We start from the raw sequence: 20,623 nt of genomic DNA on the forward strand, positions 1-20,623 counted from the left end.
TGAGTTGCATCTTCCAAAATAATTCTCAGGCAATTATCCATATTACTGTGTTATTTTCAACAATATCTAAAAAGAAAGCTTTTAATGCCCTTATACTGGTTCAGCAACAGCCATTCTCCAGTACAGGCTTGTGACTTATACCAAACAGGGTCCACTGGAAAAACAAATAGTGCAAAAGTGGATGTTTGTGTCCAAATAATACCTTGACTGAAACCCTGGTTCCCGGTCACACCTTTGATAATGCAGTCTGGAATTTCAAACCAGTCTTCATTCACCCTCTCAGATGTGTTTCTTCCTTCCATTTCTTAGGTGATCAATTACTGTGACTGAGCAGGGTCTCTCGATATGGAGAGCTGGGAATCATCACCAAAACATACATTGTTCGTTTTGATCTTATCCCTCACCCCTGTCTCCCAACATATTTTCTATGACCCCCCCATGATAGCTTGTTCCATCTTGTGACAGATTCTCTCTTGCTTCTGGGAGAATATCAGAATTGTTCCCACCCATTTAATAGAAAATGGAAACTGTCCAGTCACAGAGCTAAAGGAGTAATGGCCCAACTTCCTTCCTTTTGAAAAGTGTCCTTGTAGGGGAGTTTTTATCAGACATGTCATCCTAGCTAAAATGGATTAGATTTTCATTCTGGCAGTCAGCATGGTCAGAATTTCTTCTAAATTCCATGATCCTAGCTATATTAAATTATACGTCCGAGCCAAAGGAGTCAAAATCATCCACTTGGCAGCAACTGCCATCTGTCATCTCCTTTAGTATAGTATTTGCTTCTTGTAGAATGTCATTAATGTTTCCCCTGCTGTGTTAAGAATATTATGCCATTTTGTGACCTAATTTGGTTTTGCTGTACTTAAAAGGAACACTGTGACACAGTCCATGGTAGTGTATTATTATACCTATTGAGGAAAAAAAATGTCTTTCCATAGCAGTTGTCATATCTTCTATAATTATAAAAATCAACTCTTATGGCTGATTATCCCTATTTAATTTTTTTTCTTCTAAGTCTGTGACTGTGTTGCAGGAGATGACTGAGCCAGGAGATAAATTTGGTTTAGTTCCTAGAGATTACTTCTCCAAGGCTGCAAAATCTGCACAGGTTGGATGCCAAAAGCAGTCTGTATTTTACATTTCAGAAATAGCATTTTCAGACCCTTCCCAAGGTCCCTTCCCCTCTCTGTGCAGAGAATAGCAAAGTTATGAATATCTCTGTATAGGAACTTTAGAAAACAGATAATAAATAGCATTAGAACCTGGTACAAGAAATGTTAAGTGGAACCCACTTTTCAGGATTATATTCTGCAGAGTTTAAACTATGTTGCTGTACTTGCTAACAGATGCCTCTACACTATCTGCATGAAGAATTCCAAGACCCAAGTCCAGGTAACAGTGACTGTGTGAGATCCTGGTTGTAATCTTATGCTGTCTTACACAAATTTACAGATGATCAGTTGACAGCAGAAGCAGCTGTTTATCAATCATGAGCGTTCTTCAAGATGCATAGTCCACCTGTACACTCACTTCCTCTCAGTACCCTACATCACAGTTCTCACTTCGTCCTACAAATGTTGGTATTTCATATTTAAAAAAAAGAAAAAAAGGAAGGCCTAGAGCATGATCCAAGCAGTGTGAGCTGCTCCGATGTAGAGTTCTACCATTAGTCAAACAAATATAATCTGCAACAAACATGGCAGTTTGTTTCATGTCATGGCAACTACTGGTAGTACTAGCTCTGCTGCAACTGAGGACTCTTCAAACAACGTACTCTCTGCTTTAGTCATAAAAAGAGGCTAAAGGTGCTAAGTCAAAGAGAAAAAAGCGTATTGGGTAGAAACTCTTTGGTAGGACCTAATCAGTTCTACAAAAACTTGAATGGACTGTTTGTCTAGTGCGTATCCCTATTTTAAATCCTGATTTGTCAGAGGACTCCTCATCACCAGTTATTTACTTCAGCTAAAGGTAGATGAGCAGCAGTAACCGCTTCAGTGTTGATGAATACTCAACCTTTTTGAAAACACTAACTCTGAACGCTTCTGAACAGATGTGAATTTCAACAAGAAGACTGAGGATTTTAGTCAGGCTGGCACACTAATTTTTCTAGGTTTCTCTCCTCTGAGACCCCAAGCATTAGAGAAATGAATGAAAGGTCAAGTTGCACCGGTAACTGGGATGTGATTAGAATAGTCTAATTGAGTCTTTTAGATTCTGAAAAAACACAGATAGAAAAATGAACATTTTAGCACTGTATTATAAATTCATTTTATATGTCTATTCTATGACAGTTCTATCAGCTAAGTTTTGCTTAGCTTTTCAAGTCATTAAAATACCAGAGAGACAAAAAGAAATAATTATTATTAAACCCCTTAGGCCAAGGATATCAGTTTCATTCCCTGAATAACAGTTTTATAGAATATGTTCATAAAAATCATATCGTAAAAGTTTGAAGTAACGATATGAGATATCTTTACTTATATACCCTCCCCACAAAAAGAAAATGAAACAAATCAAGTTGTGCTGAAAGGGAATACTAAGGTACCGTGCATTATGATGTGGTCAGTCAGTAGCTCCCTGTCAGCTGGTAGTTCTAATTATGTCCTTCCTGATACTGGAATCTTTGTTCTCTCTGTTTTTCTCTACCTTAGAGTCTGACCTATTCTTTGAAGCCCATGTTTTACAATTGTCTACTTAGTCTTTTAAAAGTGTGTGTGTGTGTGTCTGTGTGTGTGGGGATATTAATACGTCATGAGCTGAGTCTTTGATAATAATTCAGTGGTCTTATAAGATACAGGTGTTGGCCTGTCCTTCAGTGCGCATCAGGAACACTGTATTTAGCATCCTGTAACTTCTAATGAAAACAAAAGTAGTCCCATTCCTAGTTTTAGGCAGTTCAATATTAGTATAGCTCTTGATAGGCTTAATAGGGCTGGGAAAACCAATACTTTTGAGTCACTAAATAACTAATCTTAATGTTAATAAATATTTATTATTTATTAATAATCAATATTTCATAATTAAATAGCCAATAATTTATTCAAACTGATTGTCAGTGTTCTTTTTGTATGTACTTTTTATCAGTCACTGGAAAGATGGAATGATTTTTTTCCTTTGCTCCCCGTTAATGGTTCTATACTTGTATAATGGCATTATCGTTGTTTAATATTTTCAGAAGGAAACAACTTCTTGAAAAATATTACTGTTTTTGATGAAATGTCCTTTGCCTTCAAAGGTAAACACATGATATTGTTGTGCTGTTTTGTTTTACATTCTTTCAGCAAGGTAAGGCTTCATTACAATGTGTATTTAAAAAGGCTTGTTTACCTTACACTGGACATAATTTTTGTATTGCTACTTATTCATATTCCCTTGTTATATTATCTTCTTTTGTCTTTCTGACCAAAGAGGCAGATACTGCTGTCCTATGAATTGTCAGTGGAGTCTATTAATGATCCTTTTCGAAGACAGAGGTTAATGAGTGCAGCCACTGTTATTACAGATAATTTGCGTAAGTCATTCTTTAGTGTTTTTCCTATGGCGATTGTGTAGCTTGACCTAAGAGTTCAAAATGTCACAAACAGTCAGCATTATTTTAAAAGTCACTAGGGGAAATTATGCTGCAATCAAATGTAAATTTCAGTAGAATAAATATTCTCATATCTCATGTAACTGATACCTGACCAACTCGATTGCCCTGAACAGTAAAATGACTGGGGTTTATGGATGAGGGGAGAGCAATGTTTTCATTTACCTTGACTTTAACAAAGCTTTCAATGCTGTCTCCCGCAGTAATTTTTCATCCAAGTTAGGGTGTTAGGGTCTGCATGGGTGGACAACCAGCTGGACAAAAAAATGGTTGGATGCTTGCGCTTCCAGTGTATGGTGAACAGGTCATATTTGTTCTACCTGGAGGCAAGTAACAAGTGGAGTACCACAGGGTGTATCCTAGGACACATCCTATGTGACCTGGAGGAGGCAACAGAGGGCTTGCTCTTAAATTTTGCAGATGACACAAAATTGGGGGGGATCCACTTGATTTGCTGGAGGTAAGGGCTGCCATCTAGAGGCACTTAGACAGGCTGGAGGAATGGGCCAACAGGAACCTTATGAAAATTCAACCAGAACAAATGTAAACTTTGGCAAGAACCTCTTGCAACAATAGAGGCTGGGAGCTGGCTGGCTGGGAAGCAGCTCCGCAGGAAAGGCCCTGTGGGTCCTTGTGGGCAGTGAGCTGAGCATGAGCCAGCAACATGCCCTTGCAGCAGCAATGGCTAACAGTATCCTGGACTATATTAAAAGGAGCAGAGCCGGGAGGAAAGTGATTATCATCCATTATTAAGCACTTGCTAGAACACATACTATGCCCTGTTGACCCCCCAGCCCCTCCAGTACAAGAAATACATTGAGTTCAGTAGAGGGCCACCAAGTCAGGGGCTGGAGCACTTGTCCAGTGCTGGGCTGGTTCAGACTGGAGAGAAGGTTTTGAGGGGAAGATAATACCAGTCTTCCAGTGTGTAGGACTACATTATCAAGCAGGTGTAGCCAGGCTCTTCAGAATGGTGCACAGTGGGAAGAGGAGACAACAGACATAAATTGAAAGAAGAGAGCTTCAAACTGTGTGTAATGAGAAGCTTTCACCATGAGGGCAGTCAGACAGAGGAACGGGTTATGCCGTCTCTGACCTCGTGGCTGACCCTGCTTTGAGAAGGGCGTTGCACTAGAGATCTCCGGAGGTCCCATCCAACTTGACTTATCTTACAACCCTATCCTCAACTATGGGTACCAAGATATAGGGAACACCCTTCTTCATTTTATCATGGACTTTTTTTTCAACCCATGCTGCATCTGTGACTGCACAGATATAACTCACAGAAAACAAGTTGTCAGTTTCCCAGAGACAGTTATTTCTTCTTAATGCAGATCCTTTATCATCCTTCAATAGTATAATAAACATATGAAGAGGTGGGTAGTATCACCTGTTTCTGTACTTGCGAGGTTTGTTGATGGTGACCTTTAAATAGCCTCTGATTAGTTTGTGTAAAATGAGCGAAACAATTTTTTTCAATGATCCCATTCTGCTCACGAGATAGATTTTTCTTTTCTATGACTGATTCTCTTTTTCTTCATACTATGATATTCCACATAAGATTATTCATGTCACTTTTCCTCTTTGTCATTTAGAACTGCAAGAGTCAAAACTGAAATGCCCTTCATTATGGAAACGTTTTGCTCAAAAGTATCTAATTTGGAATTGCTGTCCATTCTGGAGAGCAGTCAAAGAGAAGGTGAAATTGGTAGTTTTGGATCCATTTGTTGATCTCTTAATCATGGTTTGCATTATTGTGAATACCGTATTCATGGCTCTGGAGTACCCTGACATGCCACCCAACTACCGACAAATGATTTTTATAAGTGACAAGGTAAGTTAGGTCTGTATTAGAATGAATATGGAGTTATAACCCCATATTTATACTGGGGCAGTCCCATACGGAGACATACTTTTTCAGTGACTTTTTGCTGAGCTTCTTTTTCCTCTTTCCAGGTCTTCACCCTGATTTTTACAGCAGAAATGATCTTGAAAATCATTGCTTTAGATCCTTACAACTATTTTCAGCAAAAATGGAATATTTTTGATAGCGTAGTTGTTATGATTGGCCTAATAAGCTTTGAAGAAAACCTGTCATTTTTCAGGCTGGTAATTATGTCTTTATTCTTTTTTAAAAAGTACATGTGTTGTACAGATTTGTAAAAGATTACAGTGAAATACCCTTTAATTATTTTACTGATGTATCAGTTAAATCAGTTCTCTTTGTTAGTAAATAATAAGCCAACATGAATATTTAATTAGAGTGAATATTAAATCAATATTAAAGAATACATTCAATATGTTTATTATACTGTGTATATTGGATACTACAAATCCTCTAGGCGCAGTGTGACCCCTTGGAGATTCAACCTAGCAGAGAGTTCACTGGTTCTCTGTTAGGTCTGTACAGTGGCACTGCTCAACTACATTTCAGATCTTCAATTAGGAAAAGATATTATCTGAGTGTTGTCATGAGCTTAAGGATAGCAAAGGTTCCTTCACAGCTTTTGCTTTTGAGTTGATGTTTGTAAAATAACATAGCCTTCCTCAAGGGTTAGACTTGGCCTTGAGGTCTCCTCAAGGCTTTCCTCCATCTTAGGGAAAAGGAGTAGCAGCTCTGGGATGTCTATGTATAATGTTACTTTTTTGTTTACGTTCTTACTGTGTGTTTAGAATGCTAAATTTACTAATTACTTCTAACATTCTTCATAGCTTTTCATAGTCATCGCACCTAGAAATTCAGTTGAATTCTGTGTCATCTTGTGTATCATGACTGAGAGATTTTAACAGCCCTGAATACTAATTTGACTAAAAATGTCCTTTTACTCATGAGGCTGCATAGAATAGATCACACCTGGCTCTTCATATCTTATTTTAAGTCTGTTGGGTGAGAGGTAGAAAAAATTCTTTTTTCAATTTTCTTCTGATTACATTTGATTTAGTCCAAAATGCAGTCATTTCATAGGCCTCGTCAAAGTACCTATAAGCCACTTGATTATTATTACTATTATTGTTATAGCTATTAATACTAATAGATTTACACATGCTTGTATCTAACTTAGCACAAACAATTTGAAAGCTTCCTTTGGCAGTTCTCTGTTCTCAGTAACATTAACAATCTGAGCTTAAGCACAGCACTTTTGGATCGGAACAATTAAAAACCTTTCTTTGGGGGAAAAATTATGATGGTGTTACTGAAGTAAAGACAGCATGATAAAGGCAGGGTCTGGTTTTTTATGTGTGCTGTGCTATCTCTGCAGTGTCTGCTACTCACGTTGTTCTCTTGTGTTTTTCTTACAGCTCAGGATCTTCAAATTGGCAAAATCCTGGCCAGCCTTAAATACTCTTATGAAAATAATTTTAAACTCAGTTGGTGCTCTGGGTAACCTCACTCTGGTTTTGATTATCACTGTATTTATTTTTGCTGTGGTAGGAAAGCAGGTTTTAGGCAGTTATTATAAGACTAATTACTGTAAAATAAACACCAATCCGGATTTACGCTGGCATATGAAGGATTTTTGTCATTCATTCCTGATCATATTCCGAATATTATGTGGAGAATGGATTGAAACCATGTGGGAATGTATGGAAGTGGCTGGAAAAGAGCTATGTCTGCCCATTTTCTTGCTAGTCTTGGTAATAGGAAACCTAGTGGTGAGTTTCAAGCTATTTTTCGGTCCCTACTGAATGTATCCAGTTACACTGGCATCTTTTTTTCTGACACAAACTTTATCATTTGGAAAGTATTCACACTATTTTCTTTTCTGGATGTTACTTAATACATATTTTTCTTCTGTCTTTTTTTACTTATCCCCTGTCTTTCTCTTTCTCACACAAGAGGTAGCTGCTAAGTAAAATAAAATTATTCCTTCTATCCAGAGTATAGAAGTGCGGTGCTTTTGGTAATTTGCTGTCTGCTTTCTTCATCTTTTGTGTTGCTTGGATCAAATAACCAAACTGTTCAGTGCTTTTAATGCTGGCCAACTTATCCTTATAATATCAAAAGTTTACAGTACCCAGATTTTCTGGTTTGTATGACATATACTAGATCTAGTGTTTATATCCTGGAAGATGGAATCTTTTTCATCTGCTTGGTTTGTTGGTCTATACCAGAACCTTTTTGATAGTGGTGTTATTAAAATTTATCTTTGTCTGCTCGTTTTCAACATATCTACCTCCTCATACATTATGGACATCAGAGCATGTGAAAATATATTTGATATACCCACACCTTCACTTCCTTCCTTTTTCTGCTGCCATTCCTTCCAGAAGGAGCCATATCATACTGTATTAATATTCCAGTATAATAGTAAATAATTTCATTGCAGTAGTTGATGAAAGCAAGACTGAGATTTTTTTTATCTAAGGAAGGTTTTCTGAAACATCTTTTCTGTTAACAGTAGTGTCTCCAACTTCCTTTAACTATTTTAAGGTGCTCAACCTATTCATTGCCTTGCTGCTGAGTTCATTCAGTACTGACTCCTCAATGGGACAAGAGGAACCTGGACAAATGACTAAATGTCAGATTGCCATTGCACGGATTCACAAGGGCTTGCAGTCTGTGAAGGACAGAATTTTGGATCATTGTGGCAAAATAATGAAACGAAGCCTCAAAACAACAGCCAAAAAAAAGACTTCGGTGAAAATGTCTGCCAAAGACATAGGGGAAAATAACTATACCATGACAGATGTCAGAAAGGATATAGGCAACAATTGCTTTGACATTGGGTATTACAATACTGAAGAAAGTTCCTCAGTAACAAGGAAATATGAAGAATTTTTAACAAGTCATAGTAGCTGTGTTCCCATTGCAGTAGCAGAGACTTACGATGAAGGTGATGATCAGCACAGTGTATGCACAGAAATAGAATACAGAAAACAGGTAAGAAATATTAATATTTGAAAAATTATTGTAATTTGCATCTGTAAACGTAATCTTGAAGACTCAACAGTAAACGTTATCCCTTCTGTCATTTTTGCCATTTTACTTTCTTTGTTCTAGTAGCTTCAAAATGCAAGAGCTACCAAATAGTCTTAGTTATTCAATAAGAGATATTGAATATCCACTTTTTTATCATTCTTCTCACCGATAGCCATAATTCTGCTTTTGTCTGTTTTGTTTCCATTTATTGCTGTCAATTGCTAAATGAAGTTTGATCAAGATAGACATTCTTTCTTTTTGTCTCCTTTGCCTTACAGATAGCACCTGGAATTTTTGGAAGGCAGGCCTCTTGTGTTGCTTATAGGTAGCTTCTCTGTTGCATGGAATCCAAAGGGAATGCAAATAAAAGCTTCACCTTAAAAAAATATTTTCTTAATATTTTTTTTAAATCCCCTATTCACCTCTATGATACTTTGGACCCCCCTTTATATCTCTTGATTTTCTTGTGTTGGGCAGGATTAAGCTCAAGTCTTAGGCACTTAAATACAGATACCCAAATACAGATTTCTGCATGTGAACGAGGTGTTTATACTGCCATGATAGTCAATAACGGTGCAATTCATTTGCCCGTTTGTCAGCATTTAGGATATTTGAGATACTTCAGATGTCTGTCCCTTCTGCATGGGACTGACAAATAAGACATAGGAGCTATAAGAACTCTTTTTGGCATCTGGAGGCCAGGGGTATGTAGAAACACCTCAGATGACACTAGGTATCAGTCACAATTAGATTAATCCATTTAGATATCTGAATCTCAAGATTCCACATATTACTCACCTCATAGATGTCAAGTGCCATTTGAGGTGCTGCATTATCTCCTACGGCTTCTAAATGCACCTCCAAAAAGGTGTCTGGCAGTTTCTGTAGATCTTGTGCTGTATTTAACTATGCCATGTGTATGTCTTGGGTATCCCTAGGTATCTTAAAAGACACTAAGCAGTTTATGGTGAGCAACTGATTTAAACCCTTTGTGTCCTCAATGTGTTCAATAGTGTCCCTTGCTGCATGTCCATGTTACTTGTATGTTGCCCACTTTTGCACTTCATGTTTTCTCCCATTTTGCTTTCTTGATTATTTTTTTCCTTATTTTTGCTTTCTTTTCTTCTCCCTAATGACATGTTATACTTTTAATAAAATGGAATTTTACCCGATTACTTTTCTTTGAGGAGGGTAATGTGTCTTAATGAAATTCGGTTAGTGACAGCTTGGTTACTTTTATTGTATGTGATGTGATTGCTTAGAAGGGATATGAATGCTGGTTTGAGTATGATGATCTATCTGCATCAGTGCATTTTAGTTCAGAATCATTGGTTCATGCTCCAAGATTCTTATTCCTGTATAAATATTTTTGCCTATAGAAGGTAAGGGTGATACCTTTTAGCCCTCTGACAGTACTGCAGCTGTGTATGAAACATCCAACTGTAGTTTCAGCTCAGCTCAACGCACAAGGACCTCAAGTTAATTTCTTTTAGAAGCCTGCCTTATTCACAGCCAGTAGTAATAAGAAGCAGCAGACTCCAACATATCTTCCGTACAATCTTTTGTCAGAAGGTGAACAAAAAAAAATATTAACCCTTCTCAGACCTCTACTAAAGGAAGTACCAATAGAAGCTGGCTTATACAACAGAAGAATGAGCTGTTTTGCAGGTTCTTCACATAAAGCAAGATAGAAAGCCTCTTACAGAAAGTAGCTTATGATTTTCATTTAAGTCTTTTTATTAATTTCTGCTTATTTCTCCATCTACCACATTCAAGTAGGAATGAGCTTCTCTAAGATGTTGCAACTGTACCTTTTTCTTCAAAGGTAAAAGTGATGGTGTAAGCGTGTGGCATTATGGGGTTTAGCTCATCTAAAAACCACATCCAAATGTGTGAGCAGCAAACTCAGGTAGAACACCAGGCTTTGGTGACTACTGTACCTAGTTTAGATTGTTAAAGATTATCTTTTATGAGTGTCAGTTGTGTTATGATTGTGATATCACCATATTTTAAATCTGTCAGAACAGGTATGTCAGCTCAAAGTGCAGTTACCTAGTGTTATGCCAGAGCAGAAATGTCAAAAGCAAGTGCTATTTTTGCATAGTTTATCATATGTTCAGCATCTAGGTGGACTGGTAGGATCCATTTTTTATGTTTTTGTTCATAAATGGAGGCATTGTCAGCAGAATATCTTTGGACAAATTCTCAAAGGAGCAGAAATTGCTGATCACCTTTGAATCATCTGTGGCTACTTGAAATATGTTGTCCATGCTGCAGTAGAATCTGGTATTGCTTGGAATTTGTGGTGGCAAAAGGACTGAAAGCTGATTGGGATCCACTAACTCTTCTGCCTGTTACTAGAAACATGAGACTTTTAGGGTCCAGCTGCAAAGGTCGCTAGTGAGTCAATTCATCAGAACTTAGGAAATTGGATGCAGGAATCCATCAATGGGCTAAATGTAGATCTTGAGGAATGATACATTTCCACAGTGTAACCACAGGGCCACAGTATTTGAAATCAAGGAAGAAACCATTCTTTTAGATGCCTTTTAGGGATATCATTTAATTATCTGTAAAAAGACAAACATGCTAAATTTTGTGAATGCTTTAAATTCTGTTAAAGAATTTTGACTCTTAAGAAAGACTGTCAGGAAGAAAAATGTGGAAAATCAATTGTTTTCCATTATTTCATGCAGGGAGACAGATTAAGACATAGAGAGCTGTGCCGGAGTTCAAGCGGTTTCAGTCAGATTTCTGGGACTTCTGAAACTATAAGTGGTTTTTCAGAAACACACCAAAGGAAAGAGCAAAAAGAGGTAATTATAACTTTTATCATCTTGTGGAATATGCTAGAGATGAAAATTGTCACAGCAGCGGTCTCATTCAGCAATGACAGGACGAACTGGGCTTTTCTGAAGAGTAGCAAGTATGATCCCTGTGAAGATGGTACATCTCTCTAGATGTGATAATAGTTTAAAGCATGGAGGTTTGTCTCTCATAAACAGCCATGGCTAACAGTGTAACTTAATATATTATTTTGTACAAAATAAGTAAACAGAAATTAATCAAGAAACACACTTTTATACATACTATTCATTTTTATAGCTAATTCTGTTTGCTGTCATCCTTGGATGCAAAAATTTGTTCTCCAGAAATGGTTCCCAAAACAACCATACTTTTTCTGGTCTAGGAACTTAGCTTTTTCTAATACAGTACAGTTCCCCATCAAAAAAGGTGAAGAATCATGGCTTGCCTCCAGTGACCCAGAAAATTAAATGGAAGTTTGGCAACTTTGTGGATTACTACCTCCAAAAGTCAAATCACTTTAGCATTTTCTGGTTTTAGATAAAGTTGTCAGAAGTTTTGTTTGTCGTACATTATTTAATTATATTTATATATTAAAAAAATTAAAATATTAAAATGCTGATGAATTTAAATAATTCCATTCTTGTCTATGTTGAAGATTCCCTAGGACCTTAAGTTAGGTAGAGCAGCATGGCTGTCAACAAAGGCAGTTCTCCCTTCTTCTGGCTTTTTATTCTTATCCCTATCCTCATGCCTTCCCTTTCTATATGTCATACAGGGCACTTACTTACTTAAACTTCATGGCTGATAGATTGCTTTATTCCTTTTTCTTTATACTCATTTTCCTTATTGTCTTTAGTTTTATAGGCTTGTAGGTTACTTACCGATGACTGCAATTCTTTGAGATGTGTAGACTACACATACATTTCTTTCCTGCTAGGTGTCCTGGTTTCAGCTGGAGTTAACTGTCTTCCTAGTAGCTGGTACAGTGCTATGTTTTGAGTTCAGTATGTGAAGAATGTTGATAACACACTGATGTTTTCAGTTGTTGCTAAGTAGTGTTTAGACTGAAGTCAAGGATTTTTCATCTTCTCATGCCCAGCCAGCGAGAAAGCTGGAGGGGCACAAGAAGTTGGCACAGGACACAGCCAGGGCACCTGACCCAAACTGGCCAACGGTGTATTCCATACCATGGGACGTCCCATCTAGTACAGGAACTGGGAAGGGGGGGCAGGGAATTACCGCTCGGGGACTAGCTGGGTGTTGGTCAGCAGATGGTGAGCAATTGCACTGCACCTTCCCGTCTTCAAGCCTTTTGAGACATGGTTTGTATCTCTGAAAATGAAAAGAGAATTGGATTGGCATGAAGAAATCAGAGTTTTCTCTAAAGTTGTAGCATAATATAATCTATTCTAAACATTCCTTCCTACAAGTTCAATGTAGATGACTAGAAGAAACCAAGAAACTTAGTAAATTAAAGCCATGGAAGCAAAAAGTAGGGATTAGCCTTTCTGTCCTATTATTTGTAATTTTATTTTGGTATTTCAGCAACATTAAGATAATGTATATGCTGCAGATTTGTGTGTGTGTGTGTGTGGGTGATAACCTTCATTTCTTTTAAATCTGGTAACCTTATTAATGAAAAGCAAATAAATTCTCTTCTTTGCCCTTCTCCTGTGCAGAAATGTGATGCTAGTAGTTATTCTGAAGCCAGCACTGTGGATCCAGTTATTCTGGAGATGTTTTCGCAGCCTAAAAAGTCACACCTACCTAAGGACTGTTTTGCAGAAGGTAAGAATCTTTTATGTATTGCAGTGACGCCAAATGAACTAATACTCAAAGATATCTGTTTGGAACATTTCCAAATTGTCAGGAACTGTTTGACTGAGACACTTGTTTATAAACATAAAAACTCAAATAAATATACCTGAAGCCAGCACAGAACCAGAGCAGGGTTGGGATGAATGCCTGAACACAGGCATTTAGTACCATATGAGATGCCTGACAGTATGCAAGAGAACTGCATGAAGCTGGCAGAACTATCACAGAAGCTGTAGAATATCCAAAGAGGCCCAAGATGGTTCTAAATACCTGTGTTCAGGCAGCAAAATGCCATCTTTGGAGTGTGATTCAGTCTTATATTGAGGCACCAGACTGCAGGTTTCTGTATATGAGCAAAGGCCCTCAAAGCACTTCTGAAGGGGTAGCTGGAGGTCAGTTAGGATATGTATGTCGGTACCTGGTATCTTAAATGGCACTTCAGCTGAATTTGGCTGAGCTCCAAGTACAGTGGATGAATATCCAGTCAATACAGCTAATGGAATTCAGAGGACTGTACAGCTCATCCCAATGTGGACACCTACCTTTGATTGCCTGAATGGCTCCTTAGACTCCATTGACTCTCATGGTTCAATCCTACTGCCTTTACAGATTAATCAAGAAGTGTGTTTCTGGTACAAAACAGTGAACAGAGAATCTAGTTGTAACAACTCTGCAGTGCAATCAAGTGAAAGAACCAGTAAAAATAATAATTTACTAAACCATTAGTAAGGTGATAGCTCTTTTCAAAACAAAAAGAATAAAAGCTTAAAATAAATAAAGCAAGTTTTTTAGATAAAAATAATGGCTTTTTTGTGCCCACAACCCCCTATAAGTGCTTGTGGGCACAAAAACTTCTCTGCTTTTTCCATGTATGAGTTCCTCTATGAAAAGAGTTTATTTTGGCCTGCAAATTTTGTCTTTTCTTTAGTTTTAGATTGTTTCAGCCACAGCATCACCCCATAGGTAAAACAGCACATTCTTGGTATAGTTTGTAGAAGCTCATTTTAAGATGTCTTACGCTTTTTAGATTCCATGTCTCCAAATTTTCCATGGAACCAATACACTTTTCTTTCTCTTTTCAGGTTGTGTTGAATGTTTCCCGTGTTGTGTAGTGGATATCACTAAGTTTCCAGGCAGAATTTGGTGGAACTTTAGAAAAACCTGCTACAGAATTGTTAAACATAGCTGGTTTGAAAACTTCATAATTTTTATGATAATATTGAGCAGCGCAGCACTGGTAAATTTAATTTAATTTCTCAGATTTTGAATTGATGGAAAGTAAAGGAAAAGAATCATATTTAATAATTTTTAATATATTTCTTCTACTTTCGTATTCCTTTCCCCAGGGAGAGACAAGAGCATAATAAACATATCCCTTAGAAGTTAAAAGGCTCTCCCCTACTTGGATAAGATATTTAAGTATATGGAATCATAATCTTCTTCATAGTTCTTCATGGAACGTAGTTCTTCACACATTTGTGTGCTTAATTAGGAGGCTAAACCAGGGTCCAAAATTACTTAGGAAAGCTTAAAAAAATAAAAGCAGTTCTAAGTTTGAAAGGCAGACTAACTGCTCAGTAAAAAAATTAGATTTAAAATCATCCAAACATTAAGATGATCAGAATCTAAAAGTGAAGATGGCTGTAAACTTGTAGGTGACTTAATCTTTCATTGCTATTCTGATTATATCCATTTCTACTGAAGGATAAGTGAAGTTTTATTTGCTTTGAAAACATATTCACTAAGTCTACTGAAAGTAATTTGCTAAATAAAACATTATATAGTGCAGAAGGAACATAACGAACTAGTGTGAAAGTGATCTAAATGGTAGATGTCAGAATTTTCCAGATAAAATCTGTTCTGTGTGCATTAAGTTTAGGCTGTTCACTGAACCATAGATTTGAACTGTCTGCTTTAAAATTTCTGTGGCAAAATCTCCAAGGGAACTCCCTGGGATTCCTGTGAGGGCTCTCTGTACTCATGTGGAACCAAACTGAAGTAAGGAAGGAAGCTGAGTTATTATTTAATGTACTGTAGGATCTGGCTGAGTTGAACACAAAACTAGTTGCTATCCAGATGCAAAATAACAAAACAATAACGATTTCTTTTCATCAAAAATGTATTGTGGTGTTGAGAACTTTCACATTTCTAAGATACTCTTGTCCTCTTGCAAAAAGTGACTTGTCCATTTTCTGTTTGTTTATAAAGTCGTTTGCTGATACGGAATTTCCTGAACCAGCTAGAATGAAGGAATACCATACCATGAGGCAGGTCCATGACTTGAAAGTAAATTAAATGAGACAGTGATCATAGAAAGAATGCATAGAAAAGTATGTGGTGAGTGCTCAGTGCTCAGAGCAAAGGAGGAGTTAGTAGTTAGAAGTTTGAAAGAGCATCACTGCTAATGAATAGGTGATTTGACTAGTAGATGGAAATCAAGGTAGCCAAGGTTAAACAGGGAAAAAGACAACGCTGATTATCAAACTTGCTCAGAACAAAGGTAGGAAATGGTAAATAGGTTTATGTACATGAATGCTGGGAGTTCTCAACTACCTACAGTCAAATTACTAGTCCTATGGACACAGTGACAGCTCTGCTCTGTAGACATTTCTCCTAATTGCAGCACAATTGAATGACCACCTCTTCAAAGACCATTTGGCTCCAGAAGCAGTATTACTGTTTTCTTACAATGCAGAGCAGAAGTGTGTAAGTTTTACCAGTTTGTTGGTAACTATACATAGGAGCATCTCCTCCCTGTGTTTTTTCAGTGGGAATACAAAATAGAAACACAGCAATGATTTTACATGAGTTTATTGTTTCAGGTCTCACTTGATCTAAACACCTGGTTATGCTCCTGCTCCCCCTTATTGGTGACCTTTTAGACTGGGTTTAGCATGTCATAAATACAGGGAAGTGAATCAGATCTGCTATAATACCTAAATAATCATCTTCTCGCAGAGCACTGGAGGCACTAGCAGAGGCACTCAGGTGTTTCTGCAAGAAACATTTAATGGTTTGACATGACTGGTGATAACTTGTAACTGTTAAGGCCTGCTGTAGCTGAGCGAATCCTTCCAAAACCATTGAGGTGTCTTTGCTGCCATGCTGCCCTGAACCAAAGGTCTGTGGACCTTCTGGGTCAGTCTACCAGGTAACACTGTAAAACTGCTATTTCCTTGGAGGGAGTTAACTGTTCATGAACTTATTAAAGAATAATAGCAGAATAAGAGATTTCACAGTCAGGTAAGGAGACGTTAAGTGAAGAGTTGATGTGGATTGAACCTGCATATGGATTAAAGTTTTGACATCCTCTGTTTGGTCCCTGACATTTGTCACAGACTACAGCCATGTGACTTTGGGCAAGAGAATTGATCTTGCTACACTTCATTTGCTCTTCTATTAAATAAAGATGTTGTGTTCCGACATCCCAAGGATGTGAGATGGTCTATTCCTCTTGAGAGGGCAGACTCATAAGCTTCTCATTTCAACTTTTTTACTCATCTTATGGCAAAATATAAGACAGAAAGTTAGCAACTGCAGAGGCAATGTCAGAGAAGGGGACCCAGATTTGAATGAGGATAGGAGAAAGAGAACTTGTTAAATGCCCTGATGTGCTCTAGAGACACATTGAGCTCTTGAGACAGAGCATGAAAGAGAAAGAGGCAAGAGGAGATTTAGTAATTTATATCTAGGAATTGTACGGTGTCGGAAAGGGTGTGGTACAGGATGCCTTCTGATGTATCCACATAAGTAAGAAAAATTTTAAGTGAAAGTAATGACAGTCATGGATTCGTAAGGGGGAAATAGTGGTGGTGAAAATAGATGGATAGATCATTAGAAATGTTGGCAGCAAAAGAGAAATGAAGTGGAGAAGGAGCTATAAGTTAGGGGAGAAATGGATGAAAGGAAGTATAAAGACATCGTCAGAGGCTTGGTGAGGAAATAATGCAATGTGTTAAAAGGAATTGAGAACAGATTGGCAATATCAAAAACTTAAATTGGCAAGGCAGCAAATATATTAAACACAAGCAAACAATGACATAAACTACAGCAATCAATAAAATATTTTCCTAAACCCTTACTGGCATCAAAATAATGTCATGGTTTAGGTGAAAAACTCCAGGAATGAACAGTTCCAGGTAAGGTGTTTGTCATATTTTTTCATGTCTGTGTTACAACTCTGCAGGTTGACTAAAGATGACTCCTTTGGAAGGTCTAGGTCTGAAAGACAGTGTATAATGTGTTTAATTCAAGCTTTATTATGAAGAATTTTAGACCAACACCTTCAAAATTATCCACTAACTTGGAAAGCCAAGACTTTTGGTAGCCACAATTGACCATCATCAGATATTTTTTGAAGAAGTGTTGAGTGTAAACAGCTGAAAAGATGTGATTTTTCAACCAACTTGTAAAATAAGTACAATCTCATTTTCAACTTTGGTTTTTACTTCTAAGTATAAAACTAAGTGGTGCTTGCCCATAATTTAATATGAAATGGTTATAATAAGCCAAACTGTGTATTCTTGTGCAATTTTAAAATAACTTTCCATAAAACTACTGAACTGTTTTAAAACTAAACTCTGAAATTCCAGGCATTTGAAGATATCCACCTGCGGGAGAGAAGAAATGTGAAAATGCTCCTAGAGTATGCTGATATAATATTTACCTACATCTTTTTAATGGAGATGCTTTTGAAATGGGTAGCTTATGGTTTGCACAGTTATTTCACAAATGCCTGGTGTTGGCTTGACTTCATCATTGTATGTGTAAGTATTATATTCAGCTTGTCTCACATTTTGAATTTTGATATTTTCTGTATAGAGAACTACATGTAAAGTCTTTGAATAAACACAAGTGTAAAATACAGTTTCCAAAAGCTGTTAAAAATTGCAATCAAAAGAGACTTTAGGACAAAAGTAAATGGAAATTGTAAGTAATAATCAGAAGTCGCCTAAGAAAATTTTATTAGGTATCGCTGTCATTGAGGACCGTGTTGGTTATAAAAACCTTTTTGAGTGTAGAGAGAGAGTGCAATTAATGATCAGAAGTAAAATTAAAATAAATAAATAAAGACAATAGAAAACTGTGAAGCTGCTAGCAGCTCTGGCATTTAGAAACAGAAAAAAGTAGAGTTGCTTCCTTGAAGGAGAAGAAATTTAGATGGTAAAGGGAGTTGAAAAGTATTGTTGGAAAAATCATCTACTAGAGAGTTAAAGATGTAGGAAAGTATGTTTTGCTTTGCAACCGAAGAAATCCTAGCAATCCTTTATATAGCTATAAAGAGAAATGCTGCAATCATCAATAGTGAGATGGAGGAAGTGTAGTGTTCAATATATACATATTTATTCTGAATTCAAACAAAGTTAAATAATATAATCTTGCCATATAAAAATGAAATATTTTTGCTTGTCAACAATACACTGGGAAGATACTGAAGTTAAATACTTTAAAATAAAGACATCTAAATAGCTGACTTCCGGTAATGTCAAAGTAGCTGTTTAAGTAGTAAGCATTAAAAGTTGTGAAGTACTATGACATTTCAACAGAAAAATCTAATATTATGACTATTTACAAATAATATACAGCATGACTTCAGCAATTACAGTTCTGTAATATTAATAGCAGTGCTGTCCAAAACAGAGGAAAAGCATGAAAATATCCAGTGGCTAGACAACAAGACAACAAATTCAAATAGGAAGAGGCAAATCATGAACAGTGAAAAAAAACCCTAATCATTGAAACAATTTTCTAATGTTTTCAGTTCATTTTCTCTCTTATGAAAATTTAAAATGAACACTGGATATCTTTTTAAAAATAATTTTTGTTTCCACATCACCGTCTTAAGTTGTGATAAGGAATTACTCTATACACTTCTGAGAATAATTATGCAGAAAATGGGAATGTTTTATCTGAATAATCCTTTCTGGTCTTGTAGTGTATGATATTACCATAGTTACCAATTTTATTGTTATATTAGCATTCAAAAAAAATTGTATGAACTGGTTTTGAAAAAAAAAAAAAGAGGAAGGTTGTTTCAAATTGGAATGAAAGGATTTCATTATTTTTAAAATATTAGGAAAGAATGAAATAAAATTATATTACGATAACTTTGAATCTGTATTTTTTTAATTTGACTTACTGGTCAAAGATACTATAACATTCAGCCTATGATTGTCTACTGACACAAATAAAATATATTTTTGTATACCATTTAATAATCTCAGTTTCAATTCAATGAACACAGCTGTCATTTGTTTCCTGGGGACTAAACACTGTTTCCAAAGACACATCACCTTGTTCCTCTGGGAGTGCCTTGAAATCTCTCAGGACACTTAGAGCATTGAGGCCGCTACGAGCTTTGTCAAGATTTGAAGGGATAAAGGTAAGGATGCTCTGTGTGTGTGTGCATATCTTGTACTAGCTGCATTTGAAGTTTGTGAAAATCACAACTTGATTTTTTTATTTTGGGACTTGATGGCATTAAGATGGTTCAGATTGCCTACTTACATCTTACAGTTGTTATTTTGAAATAATACCTAACACTTTCAGAGAAATTTATCGATACAAATGAAATAAGGAAATTGAATTATAATGTGCTACCACAAGGAATTATTATGTATAGTAATGTAAACACTGGAACATTTTTCCATGTTTCCAGTTTTACTGCAATTTGCAGAACAAACTAAACAAGAAATTTTTTTAGACTTGTACTTTTCTGAAACCCATTCTTTGGTTTATCTTAGACGGGGAAAAATTTCATCCAGTATATTTGGCAAATACTTCTGAAAAAAAAATGAATATGCTTGAGAAAAATAGGAACCATTTTTAATTACCTGTCAATAGAAAAGAAGCTATATATAGTTGTTACAGAAAACAAACTGTAATGTGAGGCAAAAACCTGTACTGTGAAAGTTTATCAATCTTCATGGCATAAGAAATGTAGTGGCCACAGTCATTTCTTAATTTTTTTTCATTGCCTGAGGCAAGAAGTTGGGACCTGGGAAAATGGATTCATTAATTCATTGCTTCACTGGAAACTGTTCACTTTTTGTAACTCTTTTTCATAATTCCCCTTCTTTAAACCGCTGTGCTTATATCAGCTCATCTTGACAGTTATCTAGACAGGCTGATGTGCCACATTTTGGATTCTCCAGGGTGGATCCGAAAGATAACCCTTTCAATCTTAAATAGGGTGGGATTTTCTTAATAGGAGAAGGAATTCTTCTAACTCACTTTTAAAAGCTGCTCTGAGTGAACTATCTGGAATCTTTAAAGCTAGTGGGGAGAAGTAAAAAATTGTATAATGCAAATCATCTGACCTGTGTTAGATCACAGAGTGTGATGAGACACTAACTTCAGGCCCTGGGATGGATATGGAGCAAATCCTCCTGGAAGCCATGAAGGACAAGCAGGAATCAGTTAGAAACAGCCAGCGTGAATTTAGGAAGGGCAATTTTTGCCTCTCAAACGTGATCGTCTTCTGT

The 20,623-nt window shown here is 36.6% G+C and overlaps 1 protein-coding gene across 1 annotated transcript in view; it reads left to right on the forward strand.

Annotated features, from left to right (window-relative positions):
* Positions 1–20,623, forward strand: part of LOC142028592 (sodium channel protein type 5 subunit alpha-like) — a 56,310-nt gene that overhangs the window by 25,508 nt on the left and 10,179 nt on the right. Inside the window, exons 12-21 of the mRNA XM_075022438.1 lie at positions 3,412–3,514; positions 5,188–5,426; positions 5,549–5,701; positions 6,893–7,246; positions 8,025–8,474; positions 11,210–11,329; positions 13,001–13,109; positions 14,222–14,376; positions 17,732–17,905; positions 19,384–19,521. Coding sequence (XP_074878539.1) covers positions 3,412–3,514; positions 5,188–5,426; positions 5,549–5,701; positions 6,893–7,246; positions 8,025–8,474; positions 11,210–11,329; positions 13,001–13,109; positions 14,222–14,376; positions 17,732–17,905; positions 19,384–19,521 — 1,995 coding nt within the window. The remainder of the gene's footprint in view (positions 1–3,411; positions 3,515–5,187; positions 5,427–5,548; positions 5,702–6,892; positions 7,247–8,024; positions 8,475–11,209; positions 11,330–13,000; positions 13,110–14,221; positions 14,377–17,731; positions 17,906–19,383; positions 19,522–20,623) is intronic.

The sequence above is a fragment of the Buteo buteo genome, chromosome 2 (assembly GCF_964188355.1).
Source record: "Buteo buteo chromosome 2, bButBut1.hap1.1, whole genome shotgun sequence".
Lineage (NCBI taxonomy): Eukaryota > Metazoa > Chordata > Aves > Accipitriformes > Accipitridae > Buteo > Buteo buteo.